The 22,862-nt window shown below is 37.9% G+C and overlaps 1 protein-coding gene across 2 annotated transcripts in view; it reads right to left on the reverse strand.

Annotated features, from left to right (window-relative positions):
- Nucleotides 1–19,643: 19,643 nt before the first annotated feature.
- Nucleotides 19,644–22,862, reverse strand: part of LOC136872057 (centromere protein L) — a 114,470-nt gene continuing 111,251 nt past the window's right edge. For both annotated transcript variants that reach the window (XM_067145911.2, XM_067145912.2), the window contains one exon: nucleotides 19,644–20,985. In XM_067145911.2, the coding sequence (XP_067002012.2) occupies nucleotides 20,718–20,985 (268 nt within the window). In that variant the 3' untranslated portion in view covers nucleotides 19,644–20,717. The remainder of the gene's footprint in view (nucleotides 20,986–22,862) is intronic.

The raw sequence follows: 22,862 nt of genomic DNA on the forward strand, positions 1-22,862 counted from the left end.
CAACTCGCCCGGTATATGCTTTCTCTAGATCTACGAAACATAAACACAACTGCCTATTTCTCTCGTAGCATTTTTCAATTACCTGGCGCATACTGAAAATCTGATCCTGACAGCCTCTCTGTGGTCTGAAACCACACTGGTTTTCATCCAACTTCCTCTCAACGACTGATCGCACACTCCCTTCAAAGATGCCAGTGAATACTTTGCCTGGTATACTAATCAATGAGAAACCTCGATAGTTGTTGCAATCCTTCCTGTTTCCTTGCTTGTAGATAGGTGCAATTACTGCTTTTGTCCAATCTGGAGGTACCTTACCAACACTCCATGCTAATTTTACTACTCTATGAAGCCATTTCATCCCTGCCTTCCCACTATACTTCACCATTTCAGGTCTTATTTCATCTATTCCTGCTGCCTTATGACAATGGAGTTTATTTACTATCCTTTCCACTTCCTCAAGCATAATTTCACCAACATCATTTTCCTCCTCCCCATGAGCTTGGCTGTTTGCAACACCACCATGATGATTTCCTTTTACATTGAGAAGATGTTCAATATATTCCCTCCACCTCTCCAGTGATTCCCTGGGATCTGTTATGAGTTCACCTGAATTACTCAAAACACTGTTCATTTCCTTTTTCCCTCCATTCCTAAGATTTTTTATTACTGTCCAGAAAGGTTTCCCTTGCTGCTTGACCTAGCCTTTCCAGGTTATTACCAAAATCTTCCCATGACTTCTTTTTGGATTCAACAACTATTTGTTTCGCTCTGTTTCTTTCATCTACATACCAATCCCTGTCTGCCTCGGCCCTTGTTTGGAGCCATTTCTGATAAGCCTTCTTTTTATGTTTACAGGCTGCTCTCACTTCATCATTCCACCAAGATGTTCGCCTTTTCCCATCTTTACACACAGTTGTTCCTAGGCATTACCTTGCTGTTTCTACTACAGCATCCCTGTATGCCACCCATTCACTTTCTATATCCTGAACCTGCTTACTGTCTACTGTTCGAAACTTCTCATTAATCATATCCATGTACTTCTGATTTCCTCGTCCTGGAGATTTTCTACCCTTATTCGTTTGCAGACAGATTTCACTTTCTCTACCCTAGGCCTAGAGATACTTAGTTCACTACAGATCAGATAGTGGTCTGTATCATCGAAAAATCCGCGAAAAGCTCGTACATTCCTAACAGATTTCCTGAATTCAAAGTCTGTTAAGATATAGTCTATTATGGATCTCGTACCCCTAGCCTCCCATGTGTAGCGGGGAATAGCCTTATGCTTGAAGAATGTATTCGTAACAGCTAAACCCATACCAGCACAGAAGTCCAGCAAACGCTTCCCATTCCCATTAGCTTCCATATCTTCCCTACATTTACCAATCACCCTTTCATATCCTTCAGTTCTATTCCCATATCTCGCATTGAAATCGCCCATTAGCACTATTCTATCCTTGCTGTTGACCCTGACCACGATGTCACTCAATGCTTCATAAAACTTGTCAACTTCATCCTCGTCTGCACCCTCACATGGTGAATACACGGACACAATTCTTGTCTTAATTCCTCCCACTGACAAATTTACCCACATCATTCGCTCATTTACGTGCCTAACAGAAACTATGTTGCGTGCAATGGTATTCCTGATAAAGAGGCCTACCCCAGACTCTGCCCTTCCCTTTCTAACACCCGTCAAGTACGCCTTATAATCTCCTATCTCTTCCTCATTATCTCCCCCTTACCCGAATATCACTTACTCCTAGCACATCCAGATGCATCCTCTTTGCTGACTCAGCCAGTTCTACCTTCTTTCTTCCATAAGCCCCATTAATATTGATAGCTCCCCATCGAATTCCATTTCGTTCGCCAAGTTGTTTCCAAGGAGTCCCTCGCCTGTCAAATGGGAGTGGGACTCCATTACTCCCATAGGTCCGAGGCTTGCTTAAAGTGTTCTGAGCTCGGTAAATTCATGAAGCAGGATGCTGCCCTACTTGCACATAGTCCAAGTGAGGATCTCTCCTCTAACGGGTTATGGACCACCGGTGAATTGTACAGGCCACGACTCAGAATATGTCCGAGATGCCCACTCCCATTCCATAGCAACTGGTATCCCGACTCTCAGAACCACTTACTAGGCCACTTAGCCGTTGCCCATGGTTCACGAACTAGGACGTGACTACAGTAACCCACAAACATGAACCATAGGAAAATATAAATTTTTAAAAATATTTACATTATAACAATCAAGGGAGAAAGGGTGTAGTGCTCGGCGTCAATGTTTGTAACCAAAAATTAATGTCAATGGTTGGTAACTATACAGTATTTACATTGTCTAATTGAACAGTTGAGAATTTTACAATTTATATACATATTTACACAAGAACAGCTTGGTGAGCAAGGATATATTAAAAAAAAAAAAAAATCTAGTACCAAGTGCGTCCTGATGTTTTAAAGGTTGGAAGAAGAATGTAGCATTGACATTTCAGAAATATGCAGAGTGGTTTATCTTACTTAAAATCACTGGGGGGTAGGGAAATAATCCATAGCCAAATGAGGTTTTATAGGCATCAAGCTGAAAGTTGTCTGGTTGCAGCACCGAGATCGGTACGGAGACTGGTGAGTGTGGATGGAGACTCATGGGTATTCAGTGCGTTTGAATGGCAACAATGATGACAGTTATTTGTGGGTAATTGCTAATTAGGAATTTGTTGCGGGTTGAAACTTTCGCTTATTCTTTTAGTTGACTTCTGTAGCTTCGAATGTTATGTGAAGGCATCGTTGTGAGATGCCGGTGAGATAAATTGATATTATTCCGTGGAATAAAGTATGACGGACTTCGGGATGAAGTTATTGTTTTTTTTTGCTGGTCTGGTAAAATAGAATAGAGTTGCTTGTGTTGTGAACTGCAGTGGAGAGATTAGAATGTATACGGGAACTGCAGAGTCAGAGCATTGTAGCTGGGGTGAGCCATCTTCTCATTCTGACTGCGAAGAGGAGCCGTAGTGGCACGCCATATTCGTGCCGATGTGCGCTGGGTTCTGGCGTGTTGTTGAAAGTTTTATTGTATGAAGTGGAAGTTATCTGATGTGTCGCTGAGAGGTAATTGTTGATGAGTATTGGTGGACTATGAAGGAGGCGCAGTTACCAACCACTGACATTAATTTTTGGTTACAAACATTGACGCCGAGCACTACACCCTTTCTCCCCTGATTGTTATAATGTAAATATTTTCAAAACTTTATTCTCAACTGTTCAATTGGACAATGTAAATACTGTATAGTTACCAACCATTGACATTAATTTTTGGTTACAAACATTGACGCCGAGCACTACACCCTTTCTCCCTTGATTGTTATAATGTAAATATTTTTAAAACTTTGTATTTTCCTATGATTGCATCAACTGTTCTCCAAAGCACCACTGCCAAACTCTACTATTTTAATTTTACGCATTGGTGCTGACTTCTTATTCTATAAACCTATATGTTCAACCATCACTATTGTACAACTGTTTCTCTTACTTAATTTTTGTAATGTGTATTAATAATATGTATTAATTTGTGCATGTCAACTACTAACCAGGTACCTGATTTTTGCCTTGAGGAGATAATTTGACTGATGGTCCCCTCAATGAAGCGCGAAACACGTCTCAAGTGGAATCAATAATAAATTCCTAAATTGTAAAATTTATATGTATTGAGTATGGTTCATATTTGTGGGTTACTGTAGTCACGTCCTAGTTCGTGAACCATGGGCAACGGCTGAGTGGCCTAGTAAGTGGTCCTGAGAGTCGGGATACCAGTTGCTATGGAATGGGAGTGGGCATCTCGGACATATTCTGAGTCGTGGCCCTCCTTGTGCTCAGGCGGCTAGGACTATACAATTCACCGGTGGTCCATAACCCGTTAGAGGAGAGATCCTCATTTGGACTATGTGCAAGTAGGGCAGCATCCTGCTTCATGAATTTACCAAGCTCAGAACACTTTAAGCAAGCCTCGGACCTATGGGAGTAATGGAGTCCCACTCCCATTTGACAGGCAAGGGACTCCTTGGAAACAACTTGGCGAACGAAATGGAATTCGATGGGGAGCTATCAATATTAATGGGGCTTATGGAAGAACGAAGGTAGAACTGGCTGAGTCAGCAAAGAGGATGCATCTGGATGTGCTAGGAGTAAGTGATATTCGGGTAAGGGGAGATAATGAGGAAGAGATAGGAGATTATAAAGTGTACTTGATGGGTGTTAGAAAGGGAAGGGCAGAGTTTGGGGTAGGGCTCTTTATCAGGAATACCATTGCACGCAACATAGTTTCTGTTAGGCATGTAAATGAGCGAATGATATGGGTAAATTTGTCTGTGGGAGGAATTAGGATAAGAATTGTGTCCGTGTATTCACCATGTGAGGGTGCAGATGAGGATGAAGTTGACAAGTTTTATGAAGCATTGAGTGACATCGTAGTCAGGGTCAACAGCAAGGATAGAATAGTGCTAATGGGCGATTTCAATGCGAGAGTTGGGAATAGAACTGAAGGATACGAAAGGGTGATTGGTAAATGTGGGGAAGATATGGAAGCTAATGGAATGGGAAGCGTTTGCTGGACTTCTGTGCTAGTATGGGTTTAGCTGTTACGAATACATTCTTCAAGCATAAGACTATTCACCGCTACACATGGGAGGCTAGGGGTACCAGATCCATAATAGACTATATCTTAACAGACTTTGAATTCAGGAAATCTGTTAGGAATGTATGAGCTTTTCGCGGATTTTTCGATGATACAGACCACTATCTGATCTGTAGTGAACTAAGTATCTCTAGGCCTAGGGTAGAGAAAGTGAAATCTGTCTGCAAATGAATAAGGGTAGAAAGTCTCCAAGACGAGGAAATTAGACAGAAGTACATGGATATGATTAGTGAGAAATTTCGAACAGTAGATAGTAAGCAGGTTCAGGATATAGAAAGTGAATGGGTGGCATACAGGGATGCTGTAATAGAAACAGCAAGAGAATGCCTAGGAACAACTGTGTGTAAAGATGGGAAAAGGCAAACATCTTGGTGGAATGATGAAGTGAGAGCAGCCTGTAAAAGTAAAAAAGAAGGCTTATCAGAAATGGCTCCAAACAAGGGCCAAGGCAGACAGGGATTGGTACGTAGATGAAAGAAACAGAGCGAAACAAATAGTTGTTGAATCCAAAAAGAAGTCATGGGAAGATTTTGGTAATAACCTGGAAAGGTTAGGTCAAGCAGCAGGGAAACCTTTCTGGACAGTAATAAAGAATCTTAGGAAGGGAGGGAAAAGGAAATGAACAGTGTTTTGAGTAATTCAGGTCAACTCATAATAGATCCCAGGGAATCACTGGAGAGGTGGAGGGAATATTTTGAACATCTTCTCAATGTAAAAGGAAATCATCATGGTGGTGTTGCAAACAGCCAAGCTCATGGGGAGGAGGAAACGGATGTTGGTGAAATTATGCTTGAGGAAGTGGAAAGGATAGTAAATAAACTCCAATGTCATAAGGCAGCAGGAATAGATGAAATTAGACCTGAAATGGTGAAGTACAGTGGGAAGGCAGGGATGAAATGGCTTCATAGAGTAGTAAAATTAGCGTGGAGTGTTGGTAAGGTACCTTCAGATTGGACAAAAGCAGTAATTGCACCTATCTATAAGCAAGGGAACAGGAAGGATTGAAACAACTATCGAGGTATCTCATTGATTAGTATACTTGGCAAAGTATTCACTGGCATCCTGGAAGAGAGGGTGCGATCAGTCGTTGAGCGGAAGTTGGATGAAAACCAGTGTGGTTTCAGACCACAGAGAGGCTGTCAGGATCAGATTTTCAGTATGCACCAGGTAATTGCTACGAGAGGAATAGGCAGTTGTGTTTATGTTTCGTAGATCTAGAGAAAGCATATGACAGGGTACCGAGGGAAAAGATGTTCGCCATACTGGGGGACTATGGAATTAAAGGTAGATTATTAAAATCAATCAAAGGCATTTATGTTGACAATTGGGCTTCAGTGAGAATTGATGGTAGAATGAGTTCTTGGTTCAGGGTACTTGCAGGAGTTAGACAAGGCTGTAATCTTTCACCTTTACTGTTCGTAGTTTACATGGATCATCTGCTGAAGGGTATAAAATGGCAGGGAGGGATTCAGTTAGGTGGAAATGTAGTAAGCAGTTTGGCCTATGCTGACGACTTGGTCTTAATGGCAGACTGTGCTGAAAGCCTGCAGTCTAATATCTTGGAACTTGAAAATAGGTGCAATGAGTATGGTATGAAAATTAGCCTCTCGAAGACTAAATTGATGTCAGTAGGTAAGAAATTCAACAAAATCGAATGTCAGATTGGTGATACAAAGCTAGAACAGGTCGATAATTTCAAGTATTTAGGTTGTGTGTTCTCCCAGGATGGTAACATAGTGAGATTGAATCAAGGTGTAGTAAAGCTAATGCAGTGAGCTCGCAGTTGCGATCAGCAGTATTCTGTAAGAAGGAAGTCAGCTCCCAGACGAAACTATCTTTACATCGGTCTGTTTTCAGACCAACTTTGCTTTACGGGAGCGAAAGCTGGGTGGACTCAGGATATCTTATTCATAAGTTAGAAGTAACAGACATGAAAGTAGCGAGAATGATTGCTGGTACAAACAGGTGGTAACAATAGCAGGATGGTACTCTGAATGAGGAAATAAAGGCTAATTTAGGAATGAACTCGATGAATGAAGCTGTACGCATAAACCGGCTTCGGTGGTGGGGTCATGTGAGGTGAATGGAGGAGGATAGGTTACCTAGGAGAATAATGGGCTCTGTCATGGAGGGTAAGAGAAGTAGAGGGAGACCAAGACGACGATGGTTAGACTCGGTTTCTAACGATTTAAAGATAAGAGGTATAGAACTAAATGAGGCCACAACACTAGTTGCAAATCGAGGATTGTGGCGACGTTTAGTAAATTCTCAGAGGCTTGCAGTCTGAACGCTGAAAGGCATAACAGTCTATAATGATAATGTATGTATGTATTGAATAGGTGACAAAACAAACTTTTTAGCATCCTACATTCAGTATCTTCAATACGGATAACAATGATTTTTATCACTTGTATTCCAGGTATTCGAGCCCTACTGACTCGCAGTTTTGAATGAGCAGTGTGCGCACTTAAGGCAGAAGCTTAGTAGTAGTAGTAGTAGTAGTAGTAGGGCCTGGTCTAGAATAACAATTTTGGCCTATTCCAAACTATAGCAATACAATTCACTAAATAACTCAAAATTCAACCCTGAAAAGAGCTATTTCTTAAGAAAAGCCTCCTCCTCTTCACTTTTATTAAATTCTATATTCGTTTTATTCCAAATTAGCAGTGAAGAGGGGTTTCTCCTCTGGCTTGGAGGAAAAATTTGCCTGCAATTCAGATAGATTTTTCCGCCGGCAGTGTAGTGAATTAAGATTTTCCGATTCATCGGGTACTCCTAGGGAACAGATTAGTAAAAGGGCATAGAGTTTTTGCCCTGGGAGTCTCCACTATTCGACCCCCTCCCCACCGAAAAAAGATGAAGTGTTCACGGATTACGGCTATCTGCGTCTTTGATCATTCCAGCTCTGGAACTTTGGACTGTTACAACTGCAGCGTAGTCCTGTTTGTTAAAAGTTAGAAAATGTATGATTTTTCATTTGATCGAGTATTTCATATGAAGGCATTGTGCTGACGTATGTTCTCTTCAGTTGGGAAAACCACTAAGACAGTCTTTCTGAGGATTTAAAAATGCAGGTGAAGAGTGAGTGTCTACCATTATAATGAAAACTCCCAACCTGATTGTGACTGATGGTAAGAAAGCAGGCCTACCATTACAATGAAAATTCCGTAACTCAGTCTGGTGACTTCCCCGCCGTATTTCTACGGTTACGTTAAGAGCTATGCAATTTAATACAATCTTGCTCACAACGCGTACACTATCTAACCTAGAATTTTGTATACAATGTAAAATTCCGTTGCGAAGCACGGGTACATCAACTAGTAATAAATAACGTACAAGATTGTGAGCAACTGCAAAATGACCTGGATAATTTGAGATGGACAGTAGGCAATGGTATGATGATAAACAGGGTTAAACGTCAGGTTGTGAATTTCACAAATGAACTGGTATTAAAGAAAGGGCATCAGTCACATTTTTTTTGAAACTGAGTTAACATTGAATTTCTCATCTTGAATGGTCATTACCAGAGCCCAGATTTCCATGCATGTTCCTAAATAAGCTGGTTACACTTCTGAAATTATGCTAATATTCGTTTGATGACTAATCGATTCCAAACAACCGCACTTTTTCTGTGCATGTTTGCATGTTTTGGCCTTTTTGGGAGAAAATTAATGCATAATGAATATTCTGGATTTAATAGCAAATAATTGGACATTTATTTTGGATTATAAATGGCATTTTCTCTGACTTTGATGCATATAATTATGTTAACTTGCATGATAGTGCCTTTTTTGAACATGGGTTTGCAGTATTTGGGTACGTACGTCCACGTTATTTCTCTATTATTGAGAAAGAAAGAAAATGTATTCCTGGTATACTACTTGACAACCAAAGTTAGATGGATAGAGGTGCTATAATCCAGTTAGCCAAACACTTTCTTATCTATTGTTTGAGTAAACACTGACATAAGCAGGAAGACCCCACGTCGACCGCTCTGATCCTTAGCAATAAGGTGTCCCAGTGAAAACTGAACCCTAAATTTTGCATTACTAAATGCTATTTCGTTTGTTTTTTTTCATCTATGTTAGACAAAGACATCAAAAATCAAATCTCACTGCCGTGACGCAGCATTCGTGATATAGCATCTTACAAACCTTGGTTTTGCATTGAATCCTGTTTGGTTTTCCTGGAATTTTCTACTCTAAACTCCAAAATCTCACTGTTCACACGTCTAAGGCCAAAATAACTGAGAAAAGAAGGGAGTTGGAAACCAGCACGCTTACACGCTTCAAATTGTAATTCAGTGTTGGACTGTGCTGTGAAGTGTTGGTATCATGCCACCTGTTAAAAGTCTACAAAGAGACCTCGTGTCTAATTGGAGTGAGGAAAGGAATTTCTAAGTAAATTTTTGAAAAGAGATAACTTTAGATATACTTTGTCCTAAATGTCTTCATTTAAGTATGAATGTATCACTTCATGTGACGCAGAAAGATCATTTTGTGTGTTCGAGAATGTTCTGTCAGATAAACGAATGAACTTAAATGAAGAAAATTTGGAGAAATTAGTGTTGAACAATGTTTCAAAAGGAAATTAAAATATAACAATGGTGAACTGAATTTTCATAGCGCATATTTCCCCATTTATTGTGCATGTTCCGTCATTTGATAGAGCATGAATGTATGTTTTGAGATTTGATAGTGCATGGAAATCCGGGCTCTAGTCATTACATTGTTGTATAAAGAAATGAGATCAGTCCAGCCTCTCCTTCACTGTGATAATGTAATTGGAAAGTTAGCATTTTGTAAAGGAAGGGTATCGGTCCAGACTGAAGCCCTAACTTTATGCTACTCAGTTGTAAACCTCTTTTTTCAAGAAAAGTCATCAGTCCACAAGATTAAAAAAATCTGTATTATTCAACTACTGATGATAAATTCATGAAATATGTTCAGAGGAATCCTAATAAGCATTCTTTATTTAATAGTAACAATTTTTACATTTCTATTATGATAGTAAAATGTCCAGATAGTTTTTCTTGGTTTCCCAACAATTAGTTAAAATGGACTGAAGCCCTTTCCTTATGAACCAATTCAAATAGGAAAAATCCTCTCAATTTTAATTACTGCATTGATGGGACAAAAGTTCTGTAATGGGATCGTTGTAGGTACCTAGGTGTTAACATCAGGAAAGATTTTCAATGGGTAATCACATAAATGGGATTGTAAATAAAAGGTACAGATCTCTGCACATGGTTACGAGGGTATTTAGGGGTTGTAGTAAATACCGTATTTCACGGCATAATCGTCGCCACCGCGTAATCGTCGCATCCTTTATTTTTAATACAAAAATCGGACTTTAAACCTTTAATTACATAATCGTCGCACGTCCAAATTTTGTTCACTAATCTGGTTAAAAGGTAAATGGAACTGCAACGTAAGTTGCACATGAATGCGCAATTTAAATACGTGTATGGTTTATGGGCAATTTGGCAACACAGTCACGTTTGCGACATGTTGCACAACGTATAAATAAATAATACCGGTATATGTACGACGCATGGCTTACCGGTAGACTGATACAGATGTCGATTCCCATAGGGGATGTGTAATATTTGTTCCGAATGAGTAAATTTATAATACCAATATAAATGGTCCGTTATTGGACTGGCCATGCGTCTTGGTAGGTGTGCTAGGTACCAACTGATGAGCCCAGCCTAGCACACGGGGGCGAAACGCTGGCAACCTGGAATGAGTTATAATGTCCAATAACGGACCATTTATATTGGTATTACCGGTAGACTATCGGCAGTTTGACAACGTGGTCGCGAGACAGTGTACTATTTATTCACCACCTACATATTATGCTTACCGGTAGGCTATCGGCAGTTTGACAACGTGGTCGCGAGACAGTGTACTATTTATTCACCCCCTACATATTATGAGTTCCCATTTGAAATACGCAAGGCTGTAAGTTATCGCTTATCGGCAACGTCGCCAGGAAATACCGGCTAGGTAGGTTGAATGGACCTCGAACCAGCCCTCAGATACAGGTAAAATTCCCTGACCCGGCCGTGAATTGAACCCGAGGCCACCGTGTAAGAGGCAAGCACGCTACCCCTACACCATGGGGCCGGCTCCTGTGTTATTGCGCACGAAGTGAAATCCAAGACGATAACGCAGATTTCCACGGAATTATTCAGCCGAATTATTTACGATGTCTCAGTTGTCATCGCTAGACTCTTATCTTACTACTACGTCATAAGTGTCCGGGCATGGGATGAAAACTTTTATCCAAGCAGTCAAGATAATTATTATCCAATGCTATTAAAGTTATATTTTATAAACTCGTCAGTAATGTAATGTAAAATCATCAATAACTGGGAAGAAATATTAACCTAATTACCGTATGTTTAAAAGAAATTGAAAAAAATGAATGTTTGTTACTGACGTCTCGGAATACAGTCAACTATACAGTAGATCTACACCGCGCTAGCTAGAGCTCCGGTTTGCGAGCTTTGCGCAAGCGCAGTAGTGTGTCGCAACCAACGAGCTAAACTGATAAATTGTTGCATGCTTCCTTGCTGCCTAACAGTATTGGCTGCTCTGGAATGGACAGATCACAGATGCATTTATTTGTTTCAGATTTACGTGATTACTGTAGACATGTGTGCGTGAGAATCTAAGTTTTTAATTTGTGTTTTGGGTGTTTGCAGAAATAATTTGTTTTAATAGTGAACAATTACGGAAAGTCATTTATATCGCAAAACATTAACGTGTGAAGCATTTATAAGCGATTATGGGTAAATATAGAAACTATTCTGCGGGCTTCAAGCTAAGCGTAATTGCCTTTGCTGAACAGCACGGGAACAGAGCTGCAGAAAGAAAATTTTCTGTGAGTGAAAAGTTGGTGCGTGACTGGCGGAAAGTAAAAAACAAGCTAAAAAGCACAAACCCTTCTTGACGCGCGTTTAGAGGTCCTAAAACAGGGAAGTTTCCTATAATTGACGAAGAAGTGTTTAGGTACGTCAGTGAAATACGTAACAATGGCTGCAGTGTATCATATGAAATGTTACAAATTAAGGGACAGGAGGTAGCGCGCAAACACAACATACCGGTAACTCAGTTTAAGGCGACTCGTGGGTGGATTAAGGGGTTCATGCGACGACACAATCTGTCAGTGCGAAGGAGAACAACACTAAGCCAAAAGTTGCCTGCTGATTACACGGACAAGATTGTAAATTTTCACCGATTTGTCATACGTTTGCGCAAGGAAACTTCGTACTTGCTTTCTCAAATCGGTAATGCCGATCAGACTCCAATCTTTTTTGATATGCCTCGCAACAGCACTATTGCGCTAAAAGGATCACGGAGTGTATTAATGAAAACCAGCGGTAGTGAGAAGTTGCGATGCACGGCAATGCTAGCCATTACAGCTGACGGGAGAAAGTTGCCGCCTTACATCATTTTCAAGAGGAAAACGATGCCTAAGAATATACAGTTTCCCCGTGGAATTCATGTACGAGTGCAACCAAAGGGTTGGATGGACGTAGAACTCATGCTGGACTGGGTTAAACAACCAGCTCTGCTTGTTTTAGATAGTTTCCGAGGTCACCTCGTGAACGAAGTGAAGCAAATTCTCACTACAAATAAGACACGACGGATAGTCATTCCTGGTGGCCTAACATCTGCTTTGCAGCCACTGGACGTATGTGTTAATAAACCCTTTAAAGACCACTTACGTCGATTTTACAACGAGTGGATGATGAGTGGCGATCAGCAATTGACGCCCGCCGGAAATATCAGGCGTCCACCCTTGGACTTGTTATGCTCGTGGGTGAAGAAGAGTTGGGATCTTATACCACCTGAACTAGTCTCCAAGAGCTTCAAAAGGACTGGGATTTCGAATGCACTAGACGGTTCCGAAGATGACGCAGTGTGGCAGGGAGACGAAGAATCTGATACTGGTATTAACAGAGGCGAGGACGGCGCATCAGATAGCGAAACCTGCGATAGCGACATCGAAGATTTGGAATAAATTGCGTACCGGTAAGTCCGCATTTCACAACAAAGCGATAATTTTTTGCAAGTGTAATATTTTAACTTTACTAGTCAAATTAATGACAAATTAACTTAATATGTTCATTTTTACTTTCAGGTTGGAAAAACGTTCGCCGAATTGTTGCGAAAAATTATGAATTTTGCTTTAGACTACTTTAATTATTTTGATGTATAAACGCGAGTATTACGTGCATCTTAAATTTGTATCAAATACAATTTAGTTATAAATACATTTTTTGAGTAATACAAATACTGGTATTAAATATTCATCGTATAATGGTCGCACCCTACAATTTTTTTCGAAAATTTTGGTATAAAAAGTGCGACGATTATGCCGTGAAATACGGTATGTAAATGAGAGGGCATATAATTCTCTGGTAAGATCCCAGCTAGAGTATGGTGCCAGTGTATGGGACCCTCGCCAGGATTACTTGATTCAAGAACTGGACAAAATCCAAAGAAAAGCAGCTCGAGTTGTTCTGAGTGATTTCTGACAAAAGACTAGCATTGCAAAAATGTTGCAAAAGCTTGGGCTGGGAAGACTTTGGAGAATGGAGACTTACTGCTCGACTAAGTGGTATGTATTATAAGTAATCAATCTCATTGTTTATCTGTACTGAATTTCAAGTAAATCTTAAAAATCACGAATATTTATTCAAATAATCCACCTACTCAATACAATGTTCCTGTAGTTAGGACTTAATCCTTTTTACAATCTAACGCTATTTTCAAATAATCAAAACAATCAAGTAATCAAAATAAGAACTTGTAAAATAGACTTTTTAAGCCTGTACAATGTAGAAAACCGGACGAGTTGGCCATGTGGTTAGGAGCGCGCAGTTGTGAGCTTGCATCCGGGAGATAGTGGGTTCAAACCCCACTGTCGGGAGGCCTGAAAATTGTTTTCCGTGGTTTCCCATTTTCACACCAGGCAAATGCCGGAGATGTACCTTAATTAAGGCCACGACTGCTTCCTTCCCATTCCTAGACATTTCCTGTCCCCATCGGCACGATAAGACCTATGTGTTCACAATTAAGTATTTATTTATTTTCCACCTAGTCGATACAATGATTGCTTAAGGCAATTTTAAAGGTCAAAAGTGGTACATGTTTCGTATATTATCAACATCTTCAGCCACATAACACTGTTTAGATGAAAAATATATAAAATTGACAAAGTAATGCTTTAGAGGAAGTGTCCTTAAAATTAACATAAGATTGACAAGATTAAAACAAACAAATAACTCAAGAGAAAATATATAAATTATTTCTACAATAGAAAGCAGTCGTCAAGGAAACACTTGTACAATATTCCATAGAGAAATTGTCCTAATAAATAAGAAAATAATATAATAAATAAATAATAAATAATATAATAAATAAATAATAATATTAATATACTTAATTGTGAATCTAATGAAGTGTGATACGGACCATGAAACTGATTTTATGTAAGACCTATGTGTGTCGGTGCGACGTAAAAAAAAATGTAGAAACTAAGTTGTATGTTAGAACATAATCAGGATCCTGATTATTCACTATGAGGTGCGATGTTGGCTGATGATGTCCAGCAAGAGGGCGAAACATATCCCAATTAGAAGGTTATAATAAGGATTAAGTCCAAACTATAAGAACATTGTATGTATTGAATAGGTGGATTATTTAAATAAATATTTGCGATTTTTAAGACTTAAGTGGTATGTTCCGAGCTGTCAGTGGAGAGATGGTGTGGGATGACATTAGCAGAGGAACACGCTTGAGCTGTGTCTTTAAAAGTAGGAAAGATAAATTTGGAATTCAAGAGGACAAAAGTTCATTAAAGGAGGTGGAGTTAGGGGCTGGAACAACTTACCAAGGGAGAGTTCAATAAATTTCCAATTTCTTTGCAATCGTTTATGAAAAGGCTAGGAAAACAAGACAGGAAATCTGCCACCTGGGCCACTGCCCTAAATGCAGATCAGTAGTGACTGATTGATTATTGTCGGTATAATACACTCACAATGGAAGTTCTGTCGAGGCTAGGTACTGAAGCCCAGGAACTGCAGTCAGAATATAAAGGTAAGAATAAGGTTGTCTTACAACTCATGAAGCATTTTGAAATACCAAGCAGAGCAGAAGAGATTTATACAGACATTGTTGAAAGTCACCATCAGGTTTCAGTTTTCAATTATTGGAATTCATATTTTGTTTCTTTTTATGTTACTATTTTGCACTTATGTTTATCAAAATGGTACGGAACAATGTGATACTAAAGAACCGCACTTCAATGCAATATGAACAATAAGGATGCCTTCTTTATAACATCTGCCAAAAGGATAGGGAAAAGAAAAAACGGCACTTAATTTGTATATTGACAACTGTCATCTTTGCATTTATAGACTTTCCAAAACACTTTGAACTTTCATCTCTCTATTCTGATATCAGCAACAAAAATGTTAGAAATATCAAACACATAATCAAATTCGTACTTTAAAAATCAGTGTAAAAGTAATGTAAAAATATACTGTTCATACAATTAGTATTTAGGTAGATTTAAAAAATGCATTTCCTGAAAAAATTTGCTTATAGCATTTATCAATTTAAAAAAAATATGCTGAATTCAATATAAAATATTAACACTATATTATAGTTTTCAGTTATCGATTCAAGTTGATTTATTTAAATTTTCATTTGAAAAGTTCATTTCATTTGGAATAAACTTTTCTTGATTCCAAATATTTTTAACTGTTTAATTTTAGGATAATTTCCTTGTAATTTTTCTTTACCTCCTATCTTTATGCAGTTAAATCCATCAGACACATGGACCATGGATGGTCCACACCCTGTGGATTCTAATGCGATCATTGGAGCTAATGGGCACAATATACAGGAATCTATGGTTTGGTTCAGGGTAGCTTATGTGATTGTTTGGTTTCTTATCAAAATGCAATGGGCAAGTTCTAGCAGGCTCACAAAAATATAAGTTTGATCCTAACAATTAACACAACTCTTTATACTTCTCGCTAACTTTTCCATTCAAATTTAAACAACTTTCACTAAACTATAATGTGAAAGAGAATAATGATATGCACAAGATTTTCATTCCTGTAGAATAAGTTACACCATGAGCAGCATATTAGGCCACTGGTAACAAAATGTTTCATTTATATGACTTTACTATACAACTTTGTCACTTTTTACTTCAAAGAAATGATGTGTCAGTATTCATTATCATCCTTACAAAATCTAATCCACTAAAGGAGAAATACAGGATGATCCGTTTGAGATGTCAGAAAAGTAAAACACCATATACAAGAAACTATTCAAATTGATTGTCTGCTAATGGTAGGAAAGTCTGAAGTTTGTGTCCCAGCATATTAGCACTCAACATATTTGCTATTGCGAATGTGGCACAGACCATACCTCAAGTCCAAGTTACACCAAGTGTTGCACAGCGTTTCTGGAGTGATTTGCTGAAAAGCTGCTATAATCTTCCTCCGCAGGTCGCTTAGATTCCGTGGTTTTTGTGCATACACTGTTGAGTTGATGTAGCCCCACACAAAAAAATCTAGAGGCGTTAAGTCTGGGCTATTTGGACGCCATGGGACAGGTCCACCAGCACTATGAAAGCCCAAGAATGGTGTCCAGTATCCCATCTTCCTGTAATTGATGGACTACAAAATACTTTATCATATCACAATAACTAACAGCACGAACAGTCTCCTCCGCAAAAATGAATGGGCCGTAAACTACCTCATGGGTCACTCCGCACAACACGCTCAATTTAGGGCTGGCTCTTTCGAGTTCGTATGAGACATGTGGATTCTTGGTTACCCAAATAATGCAGTTATGTGTATTGACTCTGTCACTCACATGAAATATGGCTCCGTCCGTGAACATCCATCAATTTGACCATTCATCAACGCTCCCTGCCACTCACACATCAACACAGCAAAACTGAGTAAAACTTCGTAATTCAGCTGCATCAGTGCTTGTGTTTACTGAATACAGTATGGAAACATCTTAAGGTGCTGTCTAACAATCCTCCGACATGTTGTGTATGGTGAATTCTGCTTTGCTCATGACTGGCGGAGTGACTTTCGTGGACTCTGAGTTACAGCTTCACAACTATCTTCCCAGTTGTTTGTATCACGCAGCCTTCCGCCTGCGTGAGGCATTCGGAATCCATTTTCCAAGAACATGTTGTACCATCTAACAATGTCTTGATGTAATGGGATATACCTACCTGATGTCTGAAAGCTCACTGGATCACTATGACATTCGAAAATTTTGCATACCATATGACACACTGAGCGCATTGTGGCGTAACGACCATTTTGTTTTTCACTTAACAATTGACGCACCGTGTGTGCTAATTTATACCAACTCCATAAAATTAGTTTTTCCGGTATTACTGGTATTAGTAAAATTACGAACTTTATCATATAGATCCGTATTCATACAGTTAAAATTAAGAAACAATGTTAGGTTTATGGTCTACCCAGCCAATAGACATCACTTTACAAGTGAAAACTACTTAATATAAAAACATATTAAACATATTTTGGGACATGTTTCATCTCTATTTGAGATTTCTCGATCCATAAAATCACGTGGTAGATTACGAAACTCATTGTTCGGAAAGTGAAAAAATTGGAAGAACCCAATGCCTTTTTAAGAACTATTTGAGATACTCTAAAGATATAATATACACATTATTTACACAAAATTGCCCTCACTTCTTGCAAAAACTTTTGTTATCTTCAATGTTAAAATTTGAAATATAACTTCTCCTACCAGAATATCTTAATTTTGAAAGAAATTTCCATACAAGTTGAAGTTCCGAGGTGGATTTTGTCCCAATCCTATTCCAAGGGCAGAATTTAAATCTCCCTCAGTCAACACACTGAAAACTACCAGATAACAACACTGCTTGTAACATTTTCAAGTAAGGTCGTTCAAAATTTAACATTGAAGAAAGATTGTTTGCAAACTACTTTAACCCTTTATAGGATAGTGGTTAATTAATTAACCACCTCGGATAAGGTTGACTATATATTGTATTTAGCTGCAACCTTATCATCATCAGTGTTCAGCTCGAACGCTTTGTGGTCCCAACATTACTCACAACCTTAGTTTTCAGTACGGCCATCAGAGAGAAGCGCCCGCGATTTTTTGTGGTCAAAATTTTAACCACAGTGCATTTTCGATAGCTAATAGCAGCACACGAAGTTTATTCAGCCAGTAAGTTAATATTTCTGTTATTTATTTGCATAAAACTATGTTATATCAGTGAGTTATTAGTAAAAGTAATAGTTTTTGCTATGACTGTAATTGGTTGCGAAACTTGTAGCCATATATGTGATTATACTTTAGGCTTTGTAAACAGCTGTCCAATCTAACCTCACTTTTTCATTTCGCAGGTCTTGCTTTTCTTGCTAAATTATTGGTTCTTCTCCAGTTTCCTGTGATTTTACTGCGATATTAGGTGAGTACAAAGTGTGTTTCGTACACTAAAGTTGAAATACTGATAAGAATGTATTGTGCTTAGATGATACGGAGATAATAATATGAAAGCAGTAACTTGAAAACTCTCGTAAATATATTACAGCTTTTTAGATGCTCTTTGAAATAGTATAGAAAGTGCATAGTGCAAAATGAAGTTTTGGATGAAGAGAGAGATAATGTTGGTGCATGGTTATTGTATCTTTTATTTTAATAAATCAGTTTTTCTTATATTTTTTCTTATATTTACTGTCGCAGAAGCATGCCACGTCTACAAACATCTGAAATTGAGGGACTGTGGGATACACTAGGAACAGATTCAGAAGCCGATGATGATTTTGATGCTGAGGATGCCTTAGTCATACCAGTAGCAGGTACTAGTACGAGCAGTGGTGAAGCAATGGCAGGTACCATCAGTGCACAGTTGATGGAAGAGGATTCGGATGGGAGCATGTATGATCCAGCTGACCCGGACCAAGCAGATAAGAGCCAGCAATCTTTAGTTTCAACATCCGATTCATATTCTGATCCTGAACCAGACTCAGACTCCTCGAGTCTAACTCTGCAGCCTCCACAGTATAATATTACTAATAGAGCAAAAGGCCCAATAGTTTCCAGAGCTTGGTATTCTCTCACCCATTTGGACCCAATGTACTGTGAATTTAGCTTCTCCACTTCAGATATTTATGATTTTCTTCTCTGAATGTATATTCAAAACCATAGTTGATGAATCCAATAAAACAAATTCAATAAATGAATATAATTTATGGATGTGGTTAATTTATTGACCACAAAATATGCATGTCCCTAATAGGATTGTGGTTAAAATTTTGCCAAACAATTTTAGTAGTGATTATCATAAAAGGATTTAGCTGCTATTGATTAAAGGTTTGTTGGTTCTAGTATTTACTTTAGAAGGTAAGTATGTTACTTTTTGGCCATTATGAACAAAAAAAAAAAGTTTTGCCCTATAAAGGGTTAAACTACTTTATTAAATAATGTGTATGTTTACTTCAGTGTTTTCTCGACAGTTCATAAAGCAACTTCCGTTTTAAATTACTAGACAGCAACAATAAACATTGTATTCTTTTACAAGACGTTATGGCTGGCATGTCATATTTCAAATTTTAACATTGAAGATAAGTTTTTGCAAGAAGTGAGGACAATTTTGTGTAAATTATGTGTATATTAATCTTTAGCATATCTTAAAAAGGCATTGGGTTCTTCCATTTTTTTCAATTTTTGAACAATGAATTTTGTAAACTACCACGTGATTTTATGGTTGAAGAAGTCTCAAATAGAGACGAAACAAGTCCCAAAATATGTTTAATATATTTTTATATTAAATAGTTTTCACTTGTGGTATTGTATACTGATTGGGTGAACCATAAACCTAACATTGTTTCTTAACTACTGGTATTACCTGAAATCTAATGTTTGCACTGTGAACCACGTGCTGTTGGGTTGCCTCCTGGAGCATGGGTGGAGGTGCATTAGACTTGTTTTTGTGTTTTGTTTTCTGTGTACAATAGCATTGCCATGCCCCTGGAAATGTCACTCATTGTTAACTCCCATCATTTATGCTTACATTAAAGAAAACAGTTAAGAGATATATACATTAACTTAATAAATATAACGTTATACTTTGCTGACATCTCAAACGGATCACCCCGCAATACAGAGTCTCATAAGTTCATTTAAAATCCTAATATCACGTAGATCAGCAATCAGAGTTAAATGATTAAGGGATTTGGAGTGGACTGAATATAGCAGGAGAGAAGTTTTAAAATGCTTCAAATATATTTCATTGAAATTCAAACAAGTTAGTAATGATTTCAATAGTCTGGAAGTCTTTCAGTTTAGTGAATAGTCCAGCTTAGAGAATTCAAATTAACAAATAAAATCACTAAGATACTACTCACAATATTTAGGAATTGTAGTGCCTTCAAACTATCTTTTACGAATTCATCCAAACATACTCTTCAGTCACAAACACTCACTTCAGAGTTCCCTTCTGTAATAGAAGATTTGCCATAACAGTTTAATATACTGGAAATAACTTGTGGACTTTTTCTGGTGTAGTGTGTACTTGTTCTTAAGGTTATCTTTTTATAATTAGATCCACTCCAAAAAGAGTTACAATTTATCGGTGCAGCTGCAGTAAAATTCAATGTACTACTCTGAAGTTGTCATCTTTTAAGAAACACAGCAATACTTTAAAACAACTGATTAGTTCATGATCAGCGTGATCAAAATGAAAGGATCATGAATATAAAACAATATACTGTATTTTCATCTAATTTACAGAGTAAAAGTTGTACTAAAAAGTTATATTTACATATAATAACATGTTATAGAGCATTAGATGAAAATGCTGTTAACACTTCTATAAATTAACAAATAACTAAACTGGTAAAACTGCACAGGAAAAAAAATCAAAAGTTTTTCATTCAGGAGTATTTGTTCCAACAAATCTAAAGTGAGGTATTAAAAAGGTCTCATTCACCCTGTACACAGAGCGACGGTGTAGCACAGTCAAGGATTACAGAAACGGTACAAATAAAACTGAGTAGTTTATCAGCAAGAGTAGTAGAGCGAACTTTTAGCACCCCGTTAGATGCCAAGTATAAATCTCTTGAAATGATTTTCTCCAGACGACACAAACCCAAATTAACTCCATATACACAGTACACATGTTCCATTAGCCCATCTTGTAGAGTCATAATTTCACTGTATAACAGTTCATCTTTCTGGTCATCATGAATACTGAAAGGAAACAACATAAATGGCATTAGTATCATCATTGTAGAGTTTTCTATTGTTAGCAATTAGTAATTTTTCCCTTGCTATACAAAGACCTTTAAAAATCAAGTGAAGGAACAAAGGATTTCACAAGTTATCACTAGCATGTCAATTCCAATTTCCTTGTTCTTCAAGATTATTAATATGATGATGATGATGATGATGATGATGATGATGATGATGATGATAATAATAATAATAATAATAATAATAATAATAATAATAATAATAATAATAATAATAATAATAATAGCTTACATTTCAATAAAGGACAGAAAATCCAACAGATAGCCATATAACCTGCTTGCTAAAAATAGCAATTAAAACAATTTCAAGATAAATGTTGTTCTGTGTGAACTGACTGGAGGCCAATCAGTTAGATTCCCTAATAGGGGTGGCTATGTGTTGAATATTCTCTCTCTATTATTATTTATTACTGAAAGGAGTAGGCTTATATTGTTTATCCTTTGATGATGATTTGGCCAAGAACACATGGCAAATAAATTTACTCCAGGTAAATGGGCGTTCCACTTTGCACCTGAGACCAAGCAACAATCACACCAGTGACTTCGCCAAAGTCGCGGAAATTCAAGCAAACACAGTCTGCCGGTAAAGTCATGACAACTCTGTTTTGTGATCGAAAAGGGGTATTGTTGGTCGACTTCATGCCCAGTGGAAAGCGATTCAGCACCGACGACGAGGTGAAAGATGAGGTTCACAACTTCCTGAGCAGCATGGCGGCGAGTTGGTGTGACATGGGCATACAGAAACTGTCACAGCGTCTACAAAAATGCATCGACTGAAATGGTGATTATGTAGAAAAATAGCTAAAGGTTCAAGCTGTAAAGTGATATAAACCATTGTAGAAATAAACAGGTGTATGTATTTATAAAAAAAAATAGGAGACCTTATTTTTTGGGATTACCCTCGTAATATAAAGAATGCACCCAAACAGTTGAAGACTGATAATGGTAAAATGAAGAAGGGATAATTGATACAGCTCAATAAGCTAGGGAAATAATGCAATGAAAAAAAGAATTAGGAAACTGGAAATAGCCTAACAATGAAAAGAAAAAATTCAAAAGTTTTTCCATTTAGGAGTATTTGTTCCAATAAATCTAAAGTTAGGCATTAAAAATGTCTAATTCACCCTGTTCATTGTTGGGCTGTTTCCAGTATCCTAATTCTTGTTTGGTTGCATTATTTCTCTAGCTTATTGAGCTATATCAATTTTCACTTCTTTGTTTTACCATGATCAGTCTTCAACTGTTTGGGTGCATTCTTTATATTAGTTATGTATTCAGGTTTATAATCTGTATAACAACAAGAAACCCCTCTCTACGGCAGCAAAATGAAGACATTAGAGCACAGTAATTAACCCAAAATATGAAGATCTGTAAGAAGAACTGGACACCAAGGGAAGTGAGAAATGTATCTGCTTGCTAGCAAACACAGGGGATATGACAACGGATACCCATGTGCATTGAAGACAAGGAAGTGTGCTGACTGCAGGACAGAAATCATATCCTGGACAGGCCGCAGTACTTCAAAGAAATTTCAAATGTGGAATTTCCACATCCACCTATTCCATACAGCGTGCCTTGCTTGGGACCGAACTGTATGACTTCCAATGAAGTCATCTATGCCATGAGGTATATGAAGAACTCAATAACACCAGACCAGATGATCTACCAGGATATATTTTGAAGCTGAAAGAACTCCTTAATGACGCCTCTTCAATGCCATGGGAGATGATGGTCATGCTCCAACTGACTGGGCAACAAACATACCAGTGCCCATATTTAAGAAAAATGGCAACCCAACAGACTGCTTAAACTATT

Source organism: Anabrus simplex, chromosome 4 (genome assembly GCF_040414725.1).
Source record: "Anabrus simplex isolate iqAnaSimp1 chromosome 4, ASM4041472v1, whole genome shotgun sequence".
NCBI classification, from domain to species: domain Eukaryota; kingdom Metazoa; phylum Arthropoda; class Insecta; order Orthoptera; family Tettigoniidae; genus Anabrus; species Anabrus simplex.